We start from the raw sequence: 21078 nt of genomic DNA on the forward strand, positions 1-21078 counted from the left end.
GCTGAACTGAGTCCCAGGCTGCTTGAGACCTACCAGGCTTCTTTGCTGGGCTGTTTTCCTTTCCATTTCAACTATGACCTCTGCCTGATGGAGGAAGGGAGGAGGGAAGAGGAGAAGACAGAGTGAGAAAGAGAAACAGGCAGACACAAGAAGGAGGGAGGGGGCTGGGCTGAGTTCCTGGAAAGGCTTCTGTTGGGAAAAATGTCCTCTGGTTATAGAGAGGACAGTATCACCTGGTTTATTTAAGCCAGCCTTTAAAGGGGGTGCAGGTCAGGAGATTTCTCACTCACCCCGAGTGATATACAGGTTGGCAAAAATTGACCCAGCGTGCCTGTACTCCAAAGTTCCAGGAAAATCCGCCCCAGTTGGCTTTAAACTAGTTTTGAACTTACTAAAGATGAAGGAAAATTACGTTGGGCCTCTGGATAAAAGTGGCCTTCTCCATAGGCAGTCTGCCCTCACCTTCTGAAGCCTGGGAGCTTTAAAGGAGCCACACGCAGTACTGTGACAGCCGTCTGCTCTCCACGGAGCGTTTTTCAGTGAAAGGATTTCCCCAAGAGTGGAGAACCTAGGCCTTTGGCAAAAAGTGCCATACACAAACCTTCCAGCTTTCTAAGACAGTGGTCTCAGCCCTAGGGCCCCACCTCGTGGCCCTCCGAACTGCTCCCTCCCCCCTCCGCCCCCCTCCCTCCAGCGGCTGAGGCTGAGCAGTCTTTGGCCCCAGGTTCAACTTCAATAAGATCTAGGCAGCCCTTGATCACAGGGCTTCTCTGACAGCCATGCTCAAGCCCAGCCTAGTTGAGCCCGGGTCACCTGGGAATAGGTTCAAAGGCAAGGAAGCTGTAAACCACCTCCAGGCCCCGGCTAGAGCGGCCTGGCGAACAAAGAGACCCCAAGCACTTAAAACGCGCTGGCGCTCTGCGTCCAGATGGCAAAGGGCCATGGGTCCGCGCTGGTTGTTCACCAAGGCCTGGCCCTATGTTCTGCAGCCCTGAGCCATCCTGCAGAAGCTACCCATCAGTGTGCACAGAGCAGGGGCTTCAGGCGGGTTCAGCCTTTCCCTAGTCTCAGTGTTCTGGGTCCATCACCCGCCTACAAATGAAGCAGAGTACAGACGCCGAGCTGAGCCCCCAAACGGGACCCAATACTCAGGGTCAGGTAAGCAAGCGTGGCAGACACCGGGCGCTCCCGCAGAGGCTCGCTGTGGTCCCTAAATGATAAAGCAGCTTCTGAAAAGGTGTCCATGCAGAAGTTTCCCCCAGAAAACAGGGATAAAAACTCGCATCTGGCCCGAGCGGGGCGGCATCTCTATGGATCCTAGAGGCAAGATTATGGGGTAGACATCTCTGCTAACACGCGAGTGTCTGTCTGCTCTGCCCGGGGTCGTGGCACTCTGCCTGCACAACTCCACTCACTGCGGGCAGAATCGCGTTGCAGACGTCGAGGTCTCAGTGCGCGCCCCAAGAGTCTCCCAGCTGCGTCCTTGGTCCGTGGAGCACATCTGGGCTTGGACTCTCCTCCTCCACCCCTCGCAGGGACACTGCACCCTGGCAAGGCAAAATCTGCTCCACGAGGCTCAGACAAAGCCAAGGCCCCGTTGAGTCTAAGGGTCAGCACCGCTGATTAGCGGCCGGCGCCAGGGGTAGGAGTGCAGGCTGCGCGCGCGAACCTAGCCTCCCTCGGAGATGCCGGCCACAGTCAGGGCCGAAAAAGTGGAGACAAAACTGAAAGTGCCGCCCCGGGGGGGGGGGGGCGGGGGCGGCCGGCGAAGGCCCCAGAACTTGTCCTGCCCCTGGCCACAGTGGCCAATCAGCGCGCCGCCCTTCCTCCTGACAGCTATTTAGCAACCCAGCCGGGATAGAGTTTCCAAAAAAGTTAGAATAACTTCCTCTCCCGGAGACCTCGGTTTTGCACAAGCCGGCCTCGAAACCAGAGACTTTGCGAGCGACCCGGGAGCCTGTGCTCCGCTGCCGCGGGCTTGGCCAGTGGCGTGCGCTCGGCGCCCCCCAGCCCCACGCGCGCCGGGCGGGCGCCATGGAGGAGGGCTCCAGCTCGCCGGTGTCTCCCGTGGACAGTCTGGGTACCAGCGAGGAAGAGCTGGAGCGGCAGCCCAAGCGCTTCGGCCGGAAGCGGCGCTACAGCAAGAAGTCGAGCGAAGATGGCAGCCCGACCCCGGGCAAGCGCGGCAAAAAGGGCAGCCCGAGCGCGCAGTCCTTCGAGGAGCTGCAGAGCCAGCGCATCCTGGCCAACGTGCGCGAGCGCCAGCGCACCCAGTCGCTCAACGAGGCCTTCGCCGCGCTGCGCAAGATTATCCCCACGCTCCCCTCTGACAAGCTCAGCAAGATCCAGACGCTCAAGCTGGCCGCCAGGTACATAGACTTCCTCTACCAGGTTCTGCAGAGCGACGAGATGGACAATAAGATGACCAGCTGCAGCTACGTGGCTCACGAGCGTCTCAGCTACGCCTTCTCCGTGTGGCGCATGGAGGGCGCGTGGTCCATGTCAGCCTCCCACTAGCGCCGCGCCACCCACCTCCGGACCCGCACGCCCGGGTAGGTGCTGCGTGTGATGGGCTCCCACGACGCACGGGTGGGTGGGCAGATGGGCCAAGGCGTCTCTCCTCGCGGAGATCCCGCGGGCCACCGTTAGGGATGGGGTGAGCTTCTTTACCCTGCAGGGGGTGGCGGGAGATGCGAAAACTCTCCCGTCCCAGGGACACGCCAGAGGCCTTTTGCCAGGGATATCAGTTCGGAACCCACCGGCCGGCCAGTGGCTCACACTTCTCAGACAAATGATTACACTTTCTATTCTTGGTGGATGAGTGTTTGAGGGTGACCCTGTTGGGAGCAGTTGTCAAAACGTCTTCTTTAGGCCAGAGGAGGCCAGGAGATGCGATGCCCACTGGGTTGTGGCCGACTTGTTGCTTCGCGCTCATTCTGCGGAGCCTCAGAGCCCACGCGTGGTGTAGACAATCAGCTCTTTCTGATTGCAGTTCCCGCCGCCCGTGCCTTGGACGCTAGGGCGTTCGAGTCCTAGCCGGCTCAGTGTGTACAAAGATGCCGCCGCGGAGTTTACCTGGTAAAGCAGAGAGGTTTCTGTCCAGCGCTTGGGGCTTCAGGTTCACAGCTACCAGGAGCAAATCGATGGGTGTCCCCAAATACCCAGGCCTGGGTGGATGCGGTGGCTTAGAGTCCCTGGCTGCGGGCAGGCAGGTGGATGCTATTTAGAGTTGGGCGGCTAGTATACCACCATGCTTAAACTTGGAAAGGCACAGAGGCAAGCAAGTGCAAAGGATCCAGGCTGGGTAATAGGTCTGAGTATGGGGTGGGGGTGCGTGAAGAAGCACTGCTTGCTGGGCCCTGCCTGAGAAGGAAGGTACCTGGACACAGCCCAGCGCTAGAAGGGGTGTTTCTCTCTCTCTCTCTGGAAAAGCATTTAGGATGTCCTACACACGCTGTCTATCAAACACCTTCCAAATCCTTCAGCATCCCCAGAGGCAGTGTCCTCCAGGCAAGGCTGCAGGCTCTGCTCTCTGGAGGCCTTGCTGCAATTTTGGAGGGAGAGCGATGTAGAAAATTCTTCCTATTTAATTTCCCCTAGTTTTTCACACATTTTGTGAGGTTTTTTTTTAAATTAAACTCTCCACTCTACACAGAAGGGATTTAGATTAATCAAGATCAGCATAGGCACCCATTGTGCCAAACATCCATCTCAATTTTTATCATTTTTACCGTATCTTGAAAGTTGCTGCTGTGGCTACAAAATGCTGGCCTCCGTGCGGTGGGTTTGCTTTCTTTTCCTTTCTTTCTTTCTTTCTTTCTTCCTTCCTTCCTTTTTAAAATCTTTTCTTTCTGTCACCAAAAATTGTTTTTGATGGAATAACCCCCGGGGATAACGACCATTTTACAGTTTTTAAGAAGAGCTTTTAACAGAGCCACTTGTGGGAATCTTCCCCTGTGTTTGTCAAAAACAGATGGGAATTGTCTCAATCACGTATTTCTCTAGGAAAGAAAGTTTGGGTTGGCAAATGGCTCGAAGCTACAGAGGGCTCATACATTAATTCTGCTTTCTGCTGCCTAACTTATGAGTGTCCATTAGTTACCTTCCGCTCGCTCCTCATACCACCATGGTTTACAGCTTGTCTGAGGAAGCAGAGGCAGATGAAATGTGTCATCTTTTTTACACACACACACACACACACACACACACACACACACACACAAGATTTGTTTAAGGAAAATGTCAACAGAATGATCGTTAAGATAACCCTTCAGAAAATTATTGAAAGCCAACACCAGGAGACACTTCTCTGATACAAGAATTTAGTAAGGGCATTTTAAAAATTCATTTTAAGATAATTGCCCTCGTCAAAAAACTTTGACTCAACCACATCTTGCAACCAAATATACTTTTTTAAATTCAAAATGCAATATCTGTAATGAACAAATGAAAAATGTTAAGAGCTTATTTGGACCAAAAGGCACTAAACTGTCAGATAACACATTGGCTTGGAAAGCATGGTGCAGGCCTGTTTTCTTTCATAGACTCGAATACGATGGCTAGTCAGGTAAGCTGGTGTCTGAACACACAGGACTTTCTCCAAGGAAATGCACCCATGTTTGATGGGCTCACTGCTGCTGGACCTGCCTTGGTCTGATTTACTAGGGCTGTGTCGAAAAACACCTTTGTGTTCTTATTCTTAACCCGTTCCTCTTAAGGACCATAAATACAATTGTAATTACTTTAATCTTCTGGAAATGGTGCTAATTGTAATTGAGGGTTTTTTTTGGTTTTTTTTGTTTTGTAACATTTCCAAAGAACATTAATTAGATGCCTCAGGCGGGGGTGGGAAGTGGGGGGGGGAGGAACCCAGACATTTCAGTGAACTGTATATATGTTTAAAGTCTATTATGACTTTTTTTTTTTTTTTACTAACGACACAAAGTTTAACTTGTCCTTGATTGTGGAAAGAAACACAGCCTGGTTCATGAAGTCCAGCTTCTATTAAAGTTTATCCTGTTCCTCCTTGGCTGGGTGTTCACAAACTCAATTAGCCGAGGTTTCGAGGGTCTTCCCAGTCAGCGGGATTCAACTGGAAGAAGCCTCAGAAGAGGCTCAGGGTATTTGTGAGATGTGAGGCGAGCCACCAGAGCAGGGTCCTTTGTCGCTTGACCCAGGACAGGAAAGGGTGGCCATTTCTCATCCACTCTTTATTCTTCTGTCTTTGTCATGGTAGAAGGAGGCATCGTCTTCCATTCTGCTGACTCTGCATGGCTTTTCAACAGGTTTTCATCTTCAACAACTGCACTCCACCACCACCACCCTCCTCCTTCCAAGCACTTTTGGTTCCTATGGACAGAGTGTGTGTCTCCCTCACCTTCCATCCATAGCCTCCCCTATCCCCTGGAAGCTTGGTTCCTGGAGGTGTTTGCAGCATGGGGGGGGGGGTGTTAGCTGTTCTCAAAATATAACCCTCTTAGGGAGGATTGGGAATGCAGAACCCCAGCGGAGCTTTTGTTCCTTGAGTAGGGCAGACTGCACAGCTGAGTTAGTTACCTGGAGTACAAGTGAGATTGTTTTACAGAATTCCCTGCCGGTGAGAGCCGACCTCCTGAGGATCAGCAGCATTTGCCTGACTCCCATCTTATCTGCCTGGTGTGGGGCTGGAGAGGCTGGGATGGCGTTTTGAAATGTTGTCTTTTACTGAGTTGTTTGATTTTTTTGTTTGTTTGTTTGTTTTTTCCCTGAAATGCCTCTTTTTCAAGCAGGTTGTAAGCCTGGAAGCACTGAGCTTCCACCAACCTCACTCGCCTCTGTCTTAAATAGAAGGCACAGATGCGAGGCTAATTTCACCTGGCAAAGAAATCATGATGTCCACTCTCTGTGCACAGGGCACAATAACTCATAACAGGGGTTTAAATCCAGACTTTAAGAACTCCAGATATTTTAATAAGCCAAGTTTAAAGGCTGCGCTTTTGTGGCAGTTTTTCAGCTTAAATCGACATCCACCCACCCATCTCCCCTGGTGTCTTTAAGAGCCCTGTGAATGGGGCAGGAGTGTCAGCCTATGTTTGTGTCTTTTTTTTTTTTTTTTTTTTTTTCCGAAAGCAGAAGTATGCTACAGAAAGCAAAGTGAACCCAAAGCTCTCTACCAGCAGCGAGTTCACAAAGGAGGCTGTAAAATTCAAAGACATGGATAAGTTACTGTAGCCAAGAAACGGAGCCCCGACTACAGAAGGAATAGGATCTAAGGCACACACATGGGGCTATTCTCAAAAGCCAAGATGAAACCCAAAAGTCAGAAACCACTTCAAAAGGTATTGTGCCTGATCACCTGTGCTAAAACTGCAGGGCACTGAACACACACACACACACACACACACACACACACACACGCACACACACCACATGCACATACAGGAATAAAATGATACCACCTGAAAAGTCTCGGGGCTACAACACTTTAGAGTTTGGGAAGAGGGCGTCCTCAGGAGAAATGAGTAAAAGCACAGAACCTCCTGGAAAATTAAAGCTATCTCAAAGTTGAACATTTAAACATTTTAATTTGTTTATTAGCATATCATCATTTTCCACACATCAGGCTTCATGAAGACACTTTCTTCCAAGTATATTTATCACGTGCTTTGATATTTTGATCATGTTCATCCCCATACCTTCCTGCTTCTCCTGGTCCCCTTTTCCAGTTAAAAAAAATTTTTTAAAGATATTCTACAAGAATTAGTCTGCATTTAAATGGGCTGATTTCATAAGGAATTATTACAATGTTTTATCTTTGAGTAATAAACTAAAAGATTTACACAAAGTCTACATTTTTCCTTGTTTGCATTATTGTACTTCTATTTAGAGTTTGGGGTCTTGATATAGTTAATTAGAAGTCCCCAAGCAAAGAGTGGCGTGGCAGAAACATGGGAGCGAACGTCAAGTCCAGCTGATGACTTCCAGACCAAACGAAGAAAGTGCTTCCCAAATAGACTTGTGGAGATTTTTGTTTGAAAGGGATAAGCATCGACTTTTGAGGATGTTAAGACTAGATTGGCTTTCATCAAAGTTATGTGCAAATCTAAAGGATAGTTTAGAGCCGTTCCAAGAATATAACAATGGAAGTTTCAGTGTGTGTGTGTGTGTGTGTGTGTGTGTGTGTGTGACGGGAGGGGACTGGAAGGAGGTAGGGAGGCAGAGAGACACAGAGACAGAGGCAGGCGGTGAGATCTCAAATCTTGAACTTTGTCTTCAGCACACATTATGCGATCCTGTTCTGCAGCAAGCCTCCCAAGGTGGTTTAGTTATATTACTCTGTGCCTTGAGTGTTTATTTGGGATGAGAATGTGATGTTAAGGCTGTAATTTTCATGTTGATGTAAACTGAGGCACAGTGGAATTTTTTTTTCTCCCACAGTTGGTGATTACCAACGGTTGTCACATCAAAGGGAGCCTTGGGTCTGAAGCTGGAGAGGCTACATTGTGGGTTTACCGCACCATGAAGGAAACCGTTGGCACTTGAAAACAGTCATTTTTGAGCAGCGTTTGAGCAGCTTGGGATGTTTTTGCTATTGCCCTAATTCTTGCTCAGAATCTTGTCAGTCAGGGTCCTATGGTTATGAGTGAGACAGGACAGGGCTGAGAGCCCCAGGAACCATTGTCTATGAAGCCGCTCAAGCTCAGCCTCTTCCAATCCATTGCTTACTCTCATCATGTGACCAAGGCGGGGGGGGGGGTGGAGAACAACTCAACCTCTGCCTCTTTAGAACTGTGAGTCCATTTCTGTGATCTCAGGAGAAGCGTCTTTGACCTGGTTGAGCCCTCAGATTCTGGGGTTCTGTTTTCTGCTTCTTCCATGAAGAATGGAACAGAGGCTCTCACTTGCCCTGTCTCGCTCATGGTCTACGTAAAAAAGCATGTTCGTTGATGGCACATTTGCAGAGAGGGGGAGCTGGGGAATGTTCTGGAATTTAACCGTGTTATCTGGACTGGGACTGGGAGGGGATGGATTTGAAGGAAACATTGACTGTCAGTAACCCTTTGTGACCAAACCTCCTCCCTGTGGCCAAGTTTGGTGGTGTGGCTTGAGGGTCAGTGAGGGCAGCTCTAGCCAGCTGTTAGAGGGCAGGGCCCCATCCCTCTGCTGTCTTCCAGGCTCAGAAAGAAGGCAGGCCCACACTTTCCCTGTGCTATTCCCCATTGTCCCACAGGCAAGTGACATCCAGCTTTCTTTTCTTTATGTTTTTTTAAAAAATAATTGTATTTTATCTTTATTTTATGTGTGGGAAATTTGCTTACATGTGTGTCTGTGTACTGCCTGTGCACCTGGTGCCTGCAGAGGTCAGAAGTGGGCATCAGATCCTCTGTAACTCGAGGTACAGATGGTTGCGAACCACCATGTGGGAGCTGGGAATCAAAGATGGGTCCTCTGGAAGAGCAGCCAGTGCTCTGAACCTCAGCACCCTGAAACTCAGCCTTTCTGTGACCTCCATTCAGGAGGTCCCAGAGATTCTTGCTTGCATGGACATCAGGAAGGGTCTGCCTTGTAAAATAAACAGACTCCATAGAAGAAACAGCTGACAGCTGGCAGGCTGATCCTCTGCTGCCCCGTGGGTCCCTTTGTGTGATCCACTCAGAGTTAACACTCCTAAGCAGAAATGCCAGCAGCCAGCATTTTCTTTCCGTCATATCTACAGATGGATGCCTCACTTGTCCCTCTCGATTCTGTACGTGGACTGATTCAGTCAGGTGTGCAGAGAGATCAGAACTCGGCAGTTGATTGCTTCCCCTGGAGGGTCAAAGTGTCAATGGTCTTTCTCAGACTTTTACCCCAGGGGTGAAAAGGGTTGGGTACCCTTATTGCACCAGGCCAGGTCACTGGCAGGCTTTGCAAACTCTACACTGCCTGAGGTATTTTCCAGAAACTTGTGCAAGCTTTTAATATTACTCTTAAAGAGATTGCTTATCTTGAGAAATAAAAATGCTGTTACTATTTCTGTGACAAATGCCTAAATGTCTGCAGAGTGGGAGTAACAGAGGGGAAAAGGCATGGATTTGTGGTTTGCTTGTTTTGAAACTGAGCATCGGAAGCCTTTGTTGATATGCTTGGGGTCAATGTATGAATGCCGTCTTCATTGGGGATGGGGTTTCCTGAAATCAATCAGCTCTGAATCACAGATACCCATCCACTGGCTTCTAACTGTCACCCAGCCGCCAGGATCCCCCTCTTCACAAGGATCCGCTTATGTTGCTATGTGTCGCTAAGAACCTTCTGGTAAAGGATCTGGTTACTGAATCTTTCTGCCCGGCGACCATGCCTTCCTCCGGGAATTCTGCCCTTCCTCCTTGAACCCAGGGCACGTGTTGACTCTTTACCTAAGATGTCATCTTTTGTAAGAATTATTTACTCAAGTCCAAGTGAGGTTTCCCATACAAAGGCAATGGAGGAAGATCCCAAAGGCTGGCCTTGGGCTCCCCTGAGTGACAAGGTGAGTTGTCACAGCTCTGGGAGTTAGTTACATAGAGTGTGAACTGCTAATCCAGACCCACAGACCCACACGCATGCTTAGAGGCTCCTCTCCTTAACTGGCTGCTGCTGCTGTTGTTCTTCTTATTATTGTTGTTGTTATTAATTACTAGTAGAAGTAATAGTAGTAGCAACAGTACAAAATAGTCCCAATCAGATATCTATATTTGTATCCTAAGAACCTAGAAATGTCCTATTTTTGTGGATTTATCTCTTCAGATATGACTTGCTTTGCCTATACCCAAACTGCACAGGGGACCGGATGTGGCCCCACCCAAGGGTGTGGCGCAGCAGGTAACGCCATCAAGTAGAACTGATAGAGTTACGGGGTTGATCTCCTTTTTACAGTCAAGGCCCTGCCCATGCCACCCAAGCAGGCTGGACTTTCAGGGCAGCGTGGACTGAGGGGCTTCTTCTCCAGACGACAAATTACTGCCTATTTCAGGGCTCCCCTCCGAACCATCTTCAGAGGATGGCGAGTGTTCTCTTAAGAGCTGGTGGAGCCTGACCCTTACTGTTTACCCCTCTGCCCTTCTCAGACACTGGTCCTATGTCACAGCCCCCTCGCTGCACATCACCCTTCAAAAGTGAGTCGTTCTCTGTGTCATTTCAGTATGGAACAACTTGGTTCCACCATGTGCCCCATAGGAACTCCGTATATGGTAATGTGCCATTTATGATGTGTAACAGGGAAAAGTCCCCTTTCCCAAGGAGGGAAACGTGAGATACAAGCAAGAAGAGGTGCTCAGAATTTATTGAGATGGGCACAGCAGGGACTTAGGAGCTCTGGTAAGGAAGCAGAGGACTGTAGGATGGGCAGGCTCCCCTTCACTGTCTGATCCTCTCAGCCCAGATGCCCTCAGAGCAGCAGTTCTGTACCTGTGGGTCCCAACCCCCTTGGGAGTCACCCAACCCTGTCACAGGGGTTGCAGATCAAATATCTTGCATGACAGATATTTGTGTCAGGATCCATAACTATATAAATTACAGTTATGAAGTAGCAATGAAATAATTTTATGGTTGGGAGTCACCACGACATGAAGAGCTGTATTAAAGGGTCACTGTGTTGGGAAGGTTGAGGACCTCTGAGATCCAGAGGATGGAGTTCTATGAGGACAAGCCTGCCCTGCCTGCCTTCCCAGGACAATGGCAGTACAAAGCCTCAGCAGTCCTATGGGCCCAGGCTGGCCCAGGGCGGACCACTCCACAGGGCTCAGAGCCTTGGCCTCCTGTCACCTCTCACATGAACACTGCTTTGTGAAGGGAGTAAAAACCTTTAAAAAAAAAAAAAAACCTAAAAAAACCTTAAAAAAAAAAAAAAAAAGGCAACAACAACAACAAACAGCAAAATACAAAAAACAAAAACAAACCCATAGCAGCGGTCCTAGAAGACTCTACCAGGGCCAGAGGCCTTGAGATGCCAGAGAAAGAGGAGGTCTTCTGGGCAGGAGCTGGGGTGCTAAGAGAAAGCTCAAATAGCCCAGGCCAGACCATCAGGGGCACAAAAGGGCCCTTTCCAGAGAGTGAAGGCAGCAAGAGAGAGGACCCTAAGGGCTATCAACGTGCAAAGAGCTGTCCCACTACTCCGGCATCCTAGGGCCCCAAAGCCCTGGGCAGACATCAGTTCCTCTTGGGGTGTGAACCCAGGGCCACTCAGACTCCACAGAGCGAAGGAGAGGAAGTGGGAAGTGGTGACTCTGTCTGCTGGCCTTTCCCAGATTTAGCAACTGTAGGTACAGTTTCATGGTCACCATTGCTTCAAAAGCCATTGTGCCCGCCAAGACTTGGGGAAAACTGAATCAACCCTCTCTTCAGAAGGGAGCCAGACCACCCAGTAGAGCAACCTTCCTCCTGAGCTGCAGGATTCTCGTGACGACAGAAGGCGCCATGCGGAGGCTTTTCTACAGCGGCCTCCAGGTCGGGTGGCCCTGCTGTGTGGCTGTCTGTACTTACAGCAAGTATTGTTTAATGCCAATTACATCGTTTCACTTTTTCTGCCCGGAGAGAGGGAAAAGATGAGAAGACAAAGCGGAGCCTCGTGTGTGCCTGTCCGCCCCTGGGTGCCGCCTGCGCCCCTCCTGCGTGGTGCTCCACGAAGCCCAGCCGTCAGCCACAGCTTCTGCGCTGTAAATGTTTGCGGCTGCTTGTGAGCGGTGTGACTCTTCACACAATGGATTTGCAATTAATTTAGGTCACTGTTTCCAGAATAAATCACATCTGAGTCTTTCTCCTCAGAAAACTTCTGACGTGGTGTTTTTCTAATTTGGGAATTTTTTAATTAGTCAGAAACCAAAGGCTGCTGCCTCTACAAGAAGCAAGCTGGCTTTCTAGGGGCCTCCTCAGGCAAAACCCACCGCTTTGTGTCTCCCAGATCTGACCTAGCATGAGACGCCCCAAGTCAGGCATGGGGTAAGGAACACTTTCCTGCTCCCAGGTTTGCAGGTTTCAGAGATGGGTGGTGGGTGGGAGTGGGGGTTCTGTGCGCCTCAGTTTCCTCATTTGTAAAGTGGTGCAAGCTTCTGATAGCTCTCCAACTACCAAAACTCTAAGTGTTAATCTGACCCAGCGACTCCATCACAAATACATAAAGCAAGGCCATGAAAGCTGGTGTGCTCGCAGACGCCTACATGTGTGTTGAGCTGCTCACAGCAGCTGAAAGGGGGGACAACACAAATGTCTATCAGCCCAGGAAGGGGTGGGCAACGTGTGTTCCACCCAGATGCAGGAAGACCAGACCCAAACACTGCTCGGGTCAGCCTTGAAAACGTATGGAGCTCAAGAAGTGAATTGGAAAAGGCCACGTCTAGTACAACTCTGTTTATACGAGACGTCTATTGAGGCAGAAAGCTGCCTGGAGGCTGCAGAGACTGGTGGGAGTGAAGTGCAGGACTGCTGACAGGTGTGGGATTTCTATATAGAGTGAGGGAAACGTTCTGGAATGTTCCAGTGATGGTGTTTCCATAACAGGGGTGCATTTGATCCTAAAGTTATGGAATAGGTAAAAAAAATGTTTCAAATTGCAAATTCTGTATCCTGTGTATTTCACTATGTGCCCGCCTCTTACTTCAGAAATGCCGGTACCACACTCCTCTTTTGCCTCTGACTGAAGTAGGGTGTGTCTGATCAGTTCTCACAACTCTCAAAACTTGACTGAGTTCTTGAACTCTGAGGGATCAGACAGAGAAGAGCGAGTGTGTGGGCCACCCACTGCCGAGGCCAAGGAACATTCTGCACGTTGGTAATAGGGTGGATAGAGCTCGCCCTGCCCACCTCACCTGGGTGATGGGGGCAAGTCCACCTGGAGCAGTCTGTCCATCTGCAGAGAAAACCATATGAGGCTGGTGTACAGACACAGAGACAGAGACCCTCCAAGCACTGGTACCAACAGCAAGGATATAAGGTCCATGTGTGTGTTCTGTGTAGATGCTGTACCCAGCTGGGACACCAGGAAGGTGACATCATATCACTCGAGACAATTAGGCCTTCCGTTTTTTTTTTTGTTTTGTTTTGTTTTGTTTTTAAACACCTTTTCTTTATTTTCTCCCAGATTGGCTAACTCTGCTGTGTTCCACATGTGTCCTTGAGATGTTGTCACAGCCACCCAACCAAGAGGGCTCTATATGTTTGTAGGCACGGTCCAATCTTATTCCTTTAAAAAAAAAAAGTTACATTTAGAATTTATTTATTGATCAATTTATCTGTATGTCTTATCTATCGTCTATCTATCTATCATGAGCATGTGCCACCACAGCCTACGTGTTGGCGGTCAGAGGACAACTTGTGAGCATCGGTTCTCTCCTCTCATCATGAAGGCTCTGGGGACTGAACTCAGGTTCTCAGTCTCAGTGGCAAGTGCCTTAACCCACTGGGTCCTGTTTCTTTATGAAATCCATCACTTTGGTGGTACCACGAATGCCCTCTAGTGCTGAGATGTTTGTAGAAACCCAGACGCTTGCTGGCCCTAGCATCGGCTGGATTGGGAGAATCTGGGCAGGAAGCTTCCAGCAGACAAAACCCACTTAGCTTGACATTGCCCCTCACCCCTCATCCCTCCCTGTTCCCCTCACCCCACGTGGAAGAGAGAGAGATTCCAAAAATGTAGCTGGAAACAGAGGGATCGGCCTGAGGCCCCTGGTTAAGCTATGATGTTGGCTTGTTGAGAGCACTGGGTCTAGTCTACAACATAGACACTGAATGGTCTTGTGGCCCTTCATTTCCTGCCCCAAGTGGGCTTCCCTGCATCCGTGGGGCTCTCAAACTGCAGATGGATGCACTTTTGAGCCCTGGCCCCCACCCCCTCCCTGACAGCCAGAACGCTTGTTTTCTTAGGGACACTGCTCATTTCTCTTTTGAGTCACTCATCAGAGACTCTGCCGTGCCCATGCCTGCTCACATGCATCTATGCTTTCTCCCTGTGACTTCCAAGTGCCCTTCAGAGATACCCATAGGTGGCATGAGACAGGTCAGCACACTTGGGCTTGCAGTGCTCCCTTATGTCTTGTCACAGTATTTCTCCCTGTCCCCAAAGCATCTGCTCGGTCAGCTTTTCCCTCGGCACATCTGTTCCCAGAGAATTGATAGCAGTCAGGCTTCCTGGTGAGTCCCCAAGGGGCACATGGATGCCGTCCCTTTGAGGTCCCATGCTGCATCCAATAGGGGTAGTTAACTCCCACATCCGTAGACAGATACAGCTGGGACATTGACGACGCTGTCCTCCAAGTCCCCACGGTGACTGTTCAGGGCCTCTCTGGCTTCTACTTCCTCTAGAAGCCCATGCTACATGTATCAGGGCAGATCCCAAAGAGTGACTTCCACCAACCAGACCTTAGCCTTAGGCCACAAACTATGCCAGTCAGTCAAAAGTTTAAAACAAACGGGAAACAAAGTGCTATCCGACATTTCATATCCACTGAGGTCTTCAAACGGCTCTGAGGAAAAGCTGCCAGGAAGACAGACGATGTTTCCTCTGCATTTCTGCCCAGCAGCATCCCCTATGGCCTACTTTATAATTTTCCCATATTCCTACTAGACATTGACCAAACTACGGTGACTTGTGAAGTAGAAAATACTAGCAAAATTACGCCTTCACAGTAGTTTAAAACACACACACACACACACACACACACACACACACACACACACACACACATACACACACAAGAAAAGCATGAAATTTCAATGATAATACAAGAAATTCTAAATAAAATAGGCAGATGTTACGGTCACCCTCAGAGTTGAGAAAGGTGGAGAGCAAGCCTTGTTCCCTGCCTCCGGCCTGGAAGATGACACGTGTAGTTTGCCTAAACAGAGTTTAACTTTCTACGGTTGGGAATATTCCTTTTCAAAGCACTGTCTATATTGTCCAAGCTATCCCTTTGCAGTGCTGGAGATGGAGATCAGAGCCTTGAAGTGCTAGGTACATGTTGTACCCTTGAGGCACACCCCGGCTGCAATAGCCTTTGGACCTGCAATTCTGCCTCTAGGAATCCTTCTAAACCAGAGGTACCCAACCTGTGGGTCATGACCCCTCTGGAGTCACATTATCAGTTATTTATGTTATGGCTCATAACAGTAGCAAAATTATAACTATGAAGTAGTGACAGTTGGGGGTCACCATACCACAAGGAACTGTATTAAAGGGTTGCAGCATTAGGCAGGCCGAGAACCAGTGAATAATGGCAGGTCTGCCTAATAACAAAGACATTGTACAGTTTTGCTCTCAGCAGTGAGAAATTCTGAGATGCCCTGGGAAGCTGATTGGGTGAATCGCGGTCTAGTATGCACGTCAGGACTCTCCATGTCCACCCAATGGACATGTTATAAAAGGACGCAGGATAATATGAAGGAAATGTATGTAGGAAGGAGATCGTGTAACCCCACATTGACAACTCTGAGCAAGCCGTGGTAAGAGCGCTGTTCTCCAGATTCTCCAGAGAGAGCTGCCAGAGTGGGGGCCGCTGGACAGATATATGAGGGGGCGGCGTCTGCCTTTCCTTTTAACTTCTTTTCCTTGCAGCTGATTTCTCTGTCTGCAGAGATAAGCCGAAGCTCCTGGTACCCACAAATAATGCCAGATCCTATGCACCTTGCTCCATCCTACCCAGGGCACCATGGTGTTTAATCCATAAATTAGACACAGTGGGAAAATAACAACCATCAATAACAAAAACAGATCGGTTATAACCGCACAGTGCAAAACCATGTGAAACCCGCCCCCTCCCTCCCCAATCTTCATTCCATTGCACTATGCAAAACAGAAAGCCCCTGAGGCTGCAGTTCACTGAAGTAGCCTGAAACCAACCATGTGTGGTGAGCCTGGGATAGGGACAGCCATGTTTTCTAAATGGCTCGTGGATGCCTTATATCCCGTTTGTTATCTGCAAGCATAGACACAGAGTTGGCCGGTGGGTCTTAAAGATAGAGGATGCCCACCACGCCTTCCTACCGGAGCGATCAACCACCCCTCTCTGCCCATCTCCATGAAGCAGTGCCCTCACCACTCTGTCCCAGCGACCCCTCCCCAGGGGATGGGAGTCTCACTAGAACTTTCTCTCAGCGCACCCTCTCTGCATCCTACTGAAGTGATCTAGGAAGATGGCTCGGTGATAGAGTGCTGGATTTGATCCCAGGCTCTACAACAAGAACTAGAAAGTGGCCTTTTAAGAGATATCGTCATGCCTTTCTCAATCCACGGGCGACCCCTAACTGTTGGCTTAAGCTGGGGTATGAATGTGTCGGCTAGGTTGCCTTAGATCAACAGTGTAGTTCACAGTCCGTCCCCCCTTGGCCACAGGGGCTACAGTTATGACGATGAGGTTGTACCTTGAGCTTCCTCTGCCAGGGCCACGTGCCACGTGCCACGAGGTCCTTGACTGGTTGCTCCGCTGTAGGACTGAGATACCTCCATGTCCATGTGCTCATCTTCCCACCAACAGACCGACCTTGGAACTCTGGTTCCTCTCTGCTCTCCTCTGGGTGTATTTGAAGCTACACTAATCACTGGCTGCTGCAGATTGTGGAAGCAAGCAGAAAATGAAGAAACAAAAACCACTCACGAGAACTCACTCCCCTGAGCCATGCAGAGGAGAGCCATTTAAAGCTACCTCAGTCCTAGGGACATGAAGGAAGCCACTCACCTGCAGGTGTGTGTATTGGCCTTCCCTGGGGGTAAAAAGCTAGTCACTCAGCACCTGGGTCCCAGCTGATGTTGTTGTGGCACAGGCTTAGGACCTGGAGGGCTGGTGACACCAAGGGAACTTAGTTTCTGGGCCAGGTCCCCTGCATGTCCCACTTCCTGGGACCTACTCTCTGCAGCCCCATTCACAGAATGAACCACCAGCTGAGCCACCACCAGGGCTGGAGACTGACCGGCCAGGCTCTGAATCTTGGGTCTCCTTTTAGAACCTTAGACGTAATCTAATTTTTGTTATTCCTGTTTTCTTTCACACATTTGACGCATACTTCTGGCAAATTCTAGGACCACGCTTGCCAGATGACCAAATCTTTTTCAAAGCAATGACTGACATTTTTGTGAGTTTCCATCAGCTAGTCGGGAAGTGGCCAGAGGTGAGGGGCAAGCTCTCCCACGCTCAGATCCCCCTCTGCACTGCTCTCCGCCATAAATATGCCAAGCTCTCATAGGCCGGCATCTTAGCCCGTGATTCAAAACCATGGATTCCTTTTGTGGAGACCTCAAGGAAACAAGAAGTTAACGGCTGGGGTCAGTCCCCTGCAGGGGCCTCCTCCATGAATCAGAGCCTTGGGAGCAGGGTGAGTCAGAGCAGAGCTTGTGTCTCCTGGCTGTGTGAATAAACAAAGCAGGAAAGTCTTACTGATCCCTGGGGTGCAGGGTGGGAGGTGGCTCCCAGCTCTAAGGATGCCGCACCCAGCCCAAGAGCCAGGTCAGCCTGTGGAAGGGAGTTGGGGGGGTGGGGAGTGGCTGGACCTTATCGGAATAGAAGCTGAGCAAGGCAAAATCAGATCATCAGGTACCCAAGATCTTGGGGGGACGGTCTTGGGGTACTCTGAGGATAAACTACCACAGACACCTGTTCTGAGGTTGTCCGTGCCTGGACTACATAGACAAGTAGGCCATGCCTCCCCCTCCCCCCACCCCCCATCCCCCAGCACACGTGCCTTCCCAGGTTTTGTACCTTCACCCTGGGTAACACTGATTGCCCATCCCCTTTCCTGGGCACTGAGTACCAGAGTACCACCGTGGTAGAACCTCCTCCTTCTCCTCCTCCTGTCTTCTCCCTCCACAAGATCCAGAGTGTGGAATGTGGGGTGGGGTTTGGTCAAGCAAGATCAGAGGCCCCTGGATTCTCCAAGCACACACCACAGGGTTAAGATGATCTGGCTGCAAGGTGGCTGAGAGTCCCTTCCCTTCTATTGCTCCTGGGGACACAGACATCCTTGCCCTGCAAAGGCAGAGGACCAGAGAGAGCACAACGGGTTCAGATGGTCCTCACCATTCTATCACATTTCTCTTCAAAAGGGCCTAGAGAGCCATTTCACAGCTGGGGAAACTGAGGCCCCGAGGAAATGGATAGCAATGGGCAGAGGCTAAGACATAAACCCAGGCAGTCTGTGCTTTTAGCAAATTGCCAGAAAAAAAATCTATCTCTCCTCATAAAGAATGTCCTGGTTCCTAGTGAAATATGTTTCTGCAAATGTGAGACAGCCATCCATCCTAGCTGCTGTGTGTACTCCCTGAGGGTGAGAGCCTACCTGGGTGACAGCCAGGCACTTGCTGGCATTTCCTATACTCTTGTCAACTGCTTCCAGGTCACCCAATGTGTTCACTGCCAGGAGGAGATGGGGTGTGTGCCACAGCATCTGCGTCTGTGACCCGGAAGATCTACCCCCTCCCCCCAAGCCTGCAGATTGGTCCTTTACACTCACCGGGCTCAGGGGAGATCTGAGCTCAGTGTACCCAGTATGTGCTGTTGGTGGTGGAGGGATTGTCTTCCTAGTGTGGCATGAGACATCAGCTCCTGCTGCCCACCCTAGAAGCCTTTGGTACCCTCAGTGGCCAATAGCCTTTGCGTTTGTAGTGTGAATTCACAGGTCTCCTTTACAGGAAGTGCCTCCCACTGTTGTGCCTCCCTGAATTTGTTTCTTGATGCTGTGTCAAAAATGCATGACAAAAATGGCCTGGGGAGGGAAGGGTTTCTTTTGGCTCCCCAAGGAGGCTGCTGTCTATTGTTAGGGGGAGGGCATGGCTGGCAGCGGGAGCAGGAGGCAGCTGGCACAGTCAGGAAGCAGAGAGATGGATGTTGGTGCCTAGCTCCCTTTCTCTTCCGTATTCAGTCCAGGACCCCCTCCCCCATCCAAAGAATACTGCCACCCATGCTTAAGAGATGTCGTCAAAGCTCAGTTTAAACTTTCTGGAAAAGTCCTCAAAAACCAAGAGGTGTGTCTCCTAGACGACTCTTAAATCTAGCCAAGTGGACAAAGAAGATGTCAACTGTGATCAAAATGCCTCTCCCAGTTATGGAGCCTTTCCAGTTTCCCTGCCTTGTGGTACCCAACAGGGATGGGTGGCCATCTTCCTTTGTCCTTCACCTTGTCCACCTATCCACAAGCTGATCTGACTCACATTGTCACTAGAGTAACAGGGCCTATGTGTCCCACAAGGTGTTTAGCGTCACCTACCAAATGCTGGTTCCTTTACCCTGACCCCCACCCACTGCCCAGCAGTTTGACCAACCTGACCGGCCTTGCCCCATCTTGCTTTAGCTCTGCATTGAGCCTTACCTCTCCACACCGTACCCAGTGTCCACACAAATAGAGCAGCAGGGATCCAAACGCTAGTTCCTAAAACATGGCATTCCTGTGGACCGTGACTTCGCTCTGCTGTCACTTAGCTAAACCGCCCTTCTGACTCTCTCTAACAGCTGCCTCCAGTGTCCACCCATGGTGAAGCTCTGGTCATCCCTGGTGACACTTACTGTAACCACATAGGCTCCCAGGCCCCGGAACACCCTCTAGCGATGGTTCTTAGCCATGACCTCCAGTGTGCTCCTGTCAGAGTCATTTGTGAGCATAGATCTGGCTGCAGAAGACAGGAGAGCACCTGAGGCATTATGTGCAGAGGGGTAGCTGAGTCCCTCACACAGGCCGAGGGTGTGTGTGTGTACACGCATGCGCACACGAGCACACTCATTTGAAGCTACACCTCTGGCCAAGTGCTTGAGAACAAGAAACCGATGAGGATGTGTAAGGTGGGTGTGAGGGGAGTATCCCACAGAAAACCAAGGATGGCTTTGGGTACAGTTCTGGGACGAAGCAGGAAGGATGAGGGAAGGCCACAGACAATGAGGCAAAGATGAAGATCAGCAGCAAGCAGTGTCAGAGCCCCAGTCTGGAGGAGACGCAGAAGACAAGCAAAGGTTGGGTGAAATAGAACCAAAGTTCTCATAAAAACTGCAGGCTGAGGAGACAGCTGGCATTGCCCAGTCACCTCCCTGTCTGTGTGATGAGCACTGAAGAGTCAGTCCTGCTGACACCAGCCCCCGGAGTCTGGGTGCACTGGCCCAGCTGTGGCTTCCTGCACTTGGCTCCTGATGCCTTGTGGGGAACCCTGAGATCTCATCAAGCATAACAGTCTAGAAGGAGTTCAGGCAGGAACTGGCTTCGGAGGCCCCACCTGCTCTCCTGGGAGTCGCTGTCCCACAGTGGCACACACCGGCCTTCATCCAACTCCACAGTCAGGCAGGATTTGAAAAGGAAAGCTCTTAGGTGTGCTAAGTCTAGAACTAGGACAGGGAGTCTCCTCAGGGCAAGGGGTTCAGCCCACTGTATTAGGGGTACTGCTGCACCAGACATTGGTCCCCCCTCCCTCCAAAGCTATATCCAGGAAATCCAAACGGCATTTCCTGGGGTCTGGGGGAGAAGGATGGGCATGTAGGCAACCCTGGGGTGACTGCGTCCATGACAAGTCACATTCTCAGCACAGCCTTTGCCGACGTCACAGCCTAGAATTGTCCATGACAGAGTGAGGTGCAAGAAGCAGAAAGTAGGTCCCAAAGGTTCAGTGGGCATAGAGTGGTCAAGCCACAAACAATCTATCATTGTGTGTCCCATAGGGCAGTGGCAAGTCTTGTGACATCCTAGTGTTTGGAGACGTGAGAGATGAAGGAGGGTGTTTTCTGGCTTAGGCTGACGTGGGCTAGGGGCTCTGGTGGGATCGGCATTCTGAGAGTAGACTGTGGGGACTTCAGGGATGGTGAAACGGCAGACTGTCAGCAGCAAGGCACAGCAAGCTAATGGTTCAGGTGTTTCCTTGCAAAAGGCGAGTCTGTGGAGGACTCAACAGAGAGCTAGCCCTAGCAAAGTCACACTAGGAGCGAGAAGAAGGACTAGTCTGGACCGGGTGGGACGTGACGCCCAGTGCAGCAAGGGGCAGTTTAAGGAAGGAGTTTCAGGGGGGGAGAGAGGGTGGCAGGGTGTTGGTCCAGGCTGCTGCCCTGACTTTGTGCTGCCTGGGAGACAGAGATTTGCATTTTCTCAAATAGCAATATAGACTCTCGACAAAACTTACAGAGGGCA

At 50.3% G+C, this 21078-nt stretch overlaps 1 protein-coding gene across 1 annotated transcript in view; it reads left to right on the forward strand.

Moving 5' to 3' along the window:
- The first annotated feature begins 1887 nt into the window (after positions 1–1887).
- Twist2 (twist family bHLH transcription factor 2) overlaps positions 1888–21078 on the forward strand; it is a 46760-nt gene continuing 27569 nt past the window's right edge. Inside the window, exon 1 of the mRNA XM_051154363.1 lies at positions 1888–2552. Coding sequence (XP_051010320.1) covers positions 2035–2517 — 483 coding nt within the window. The 5' untranslated portion in view covers positions 1888–2034 and the 3' untranslated portion in view covers positions 2518–2552. The remainder of the gene's footprint in view (positions 2553–21078) is intronic.

This window comes from Acomys russatus, chromosome 12, assembly GCF_903995435.1.
Source record: "Acomys russatus chromosome 12, mAcoRus1.1, whole genome shotgun sequence".
In the NCBI taxonomy this organism is placed as follows: Eukaryota; Metazoa; Chordata; class Mammalia; order Rodentia; family Muridae; genus Acomys; species Acomys russatus.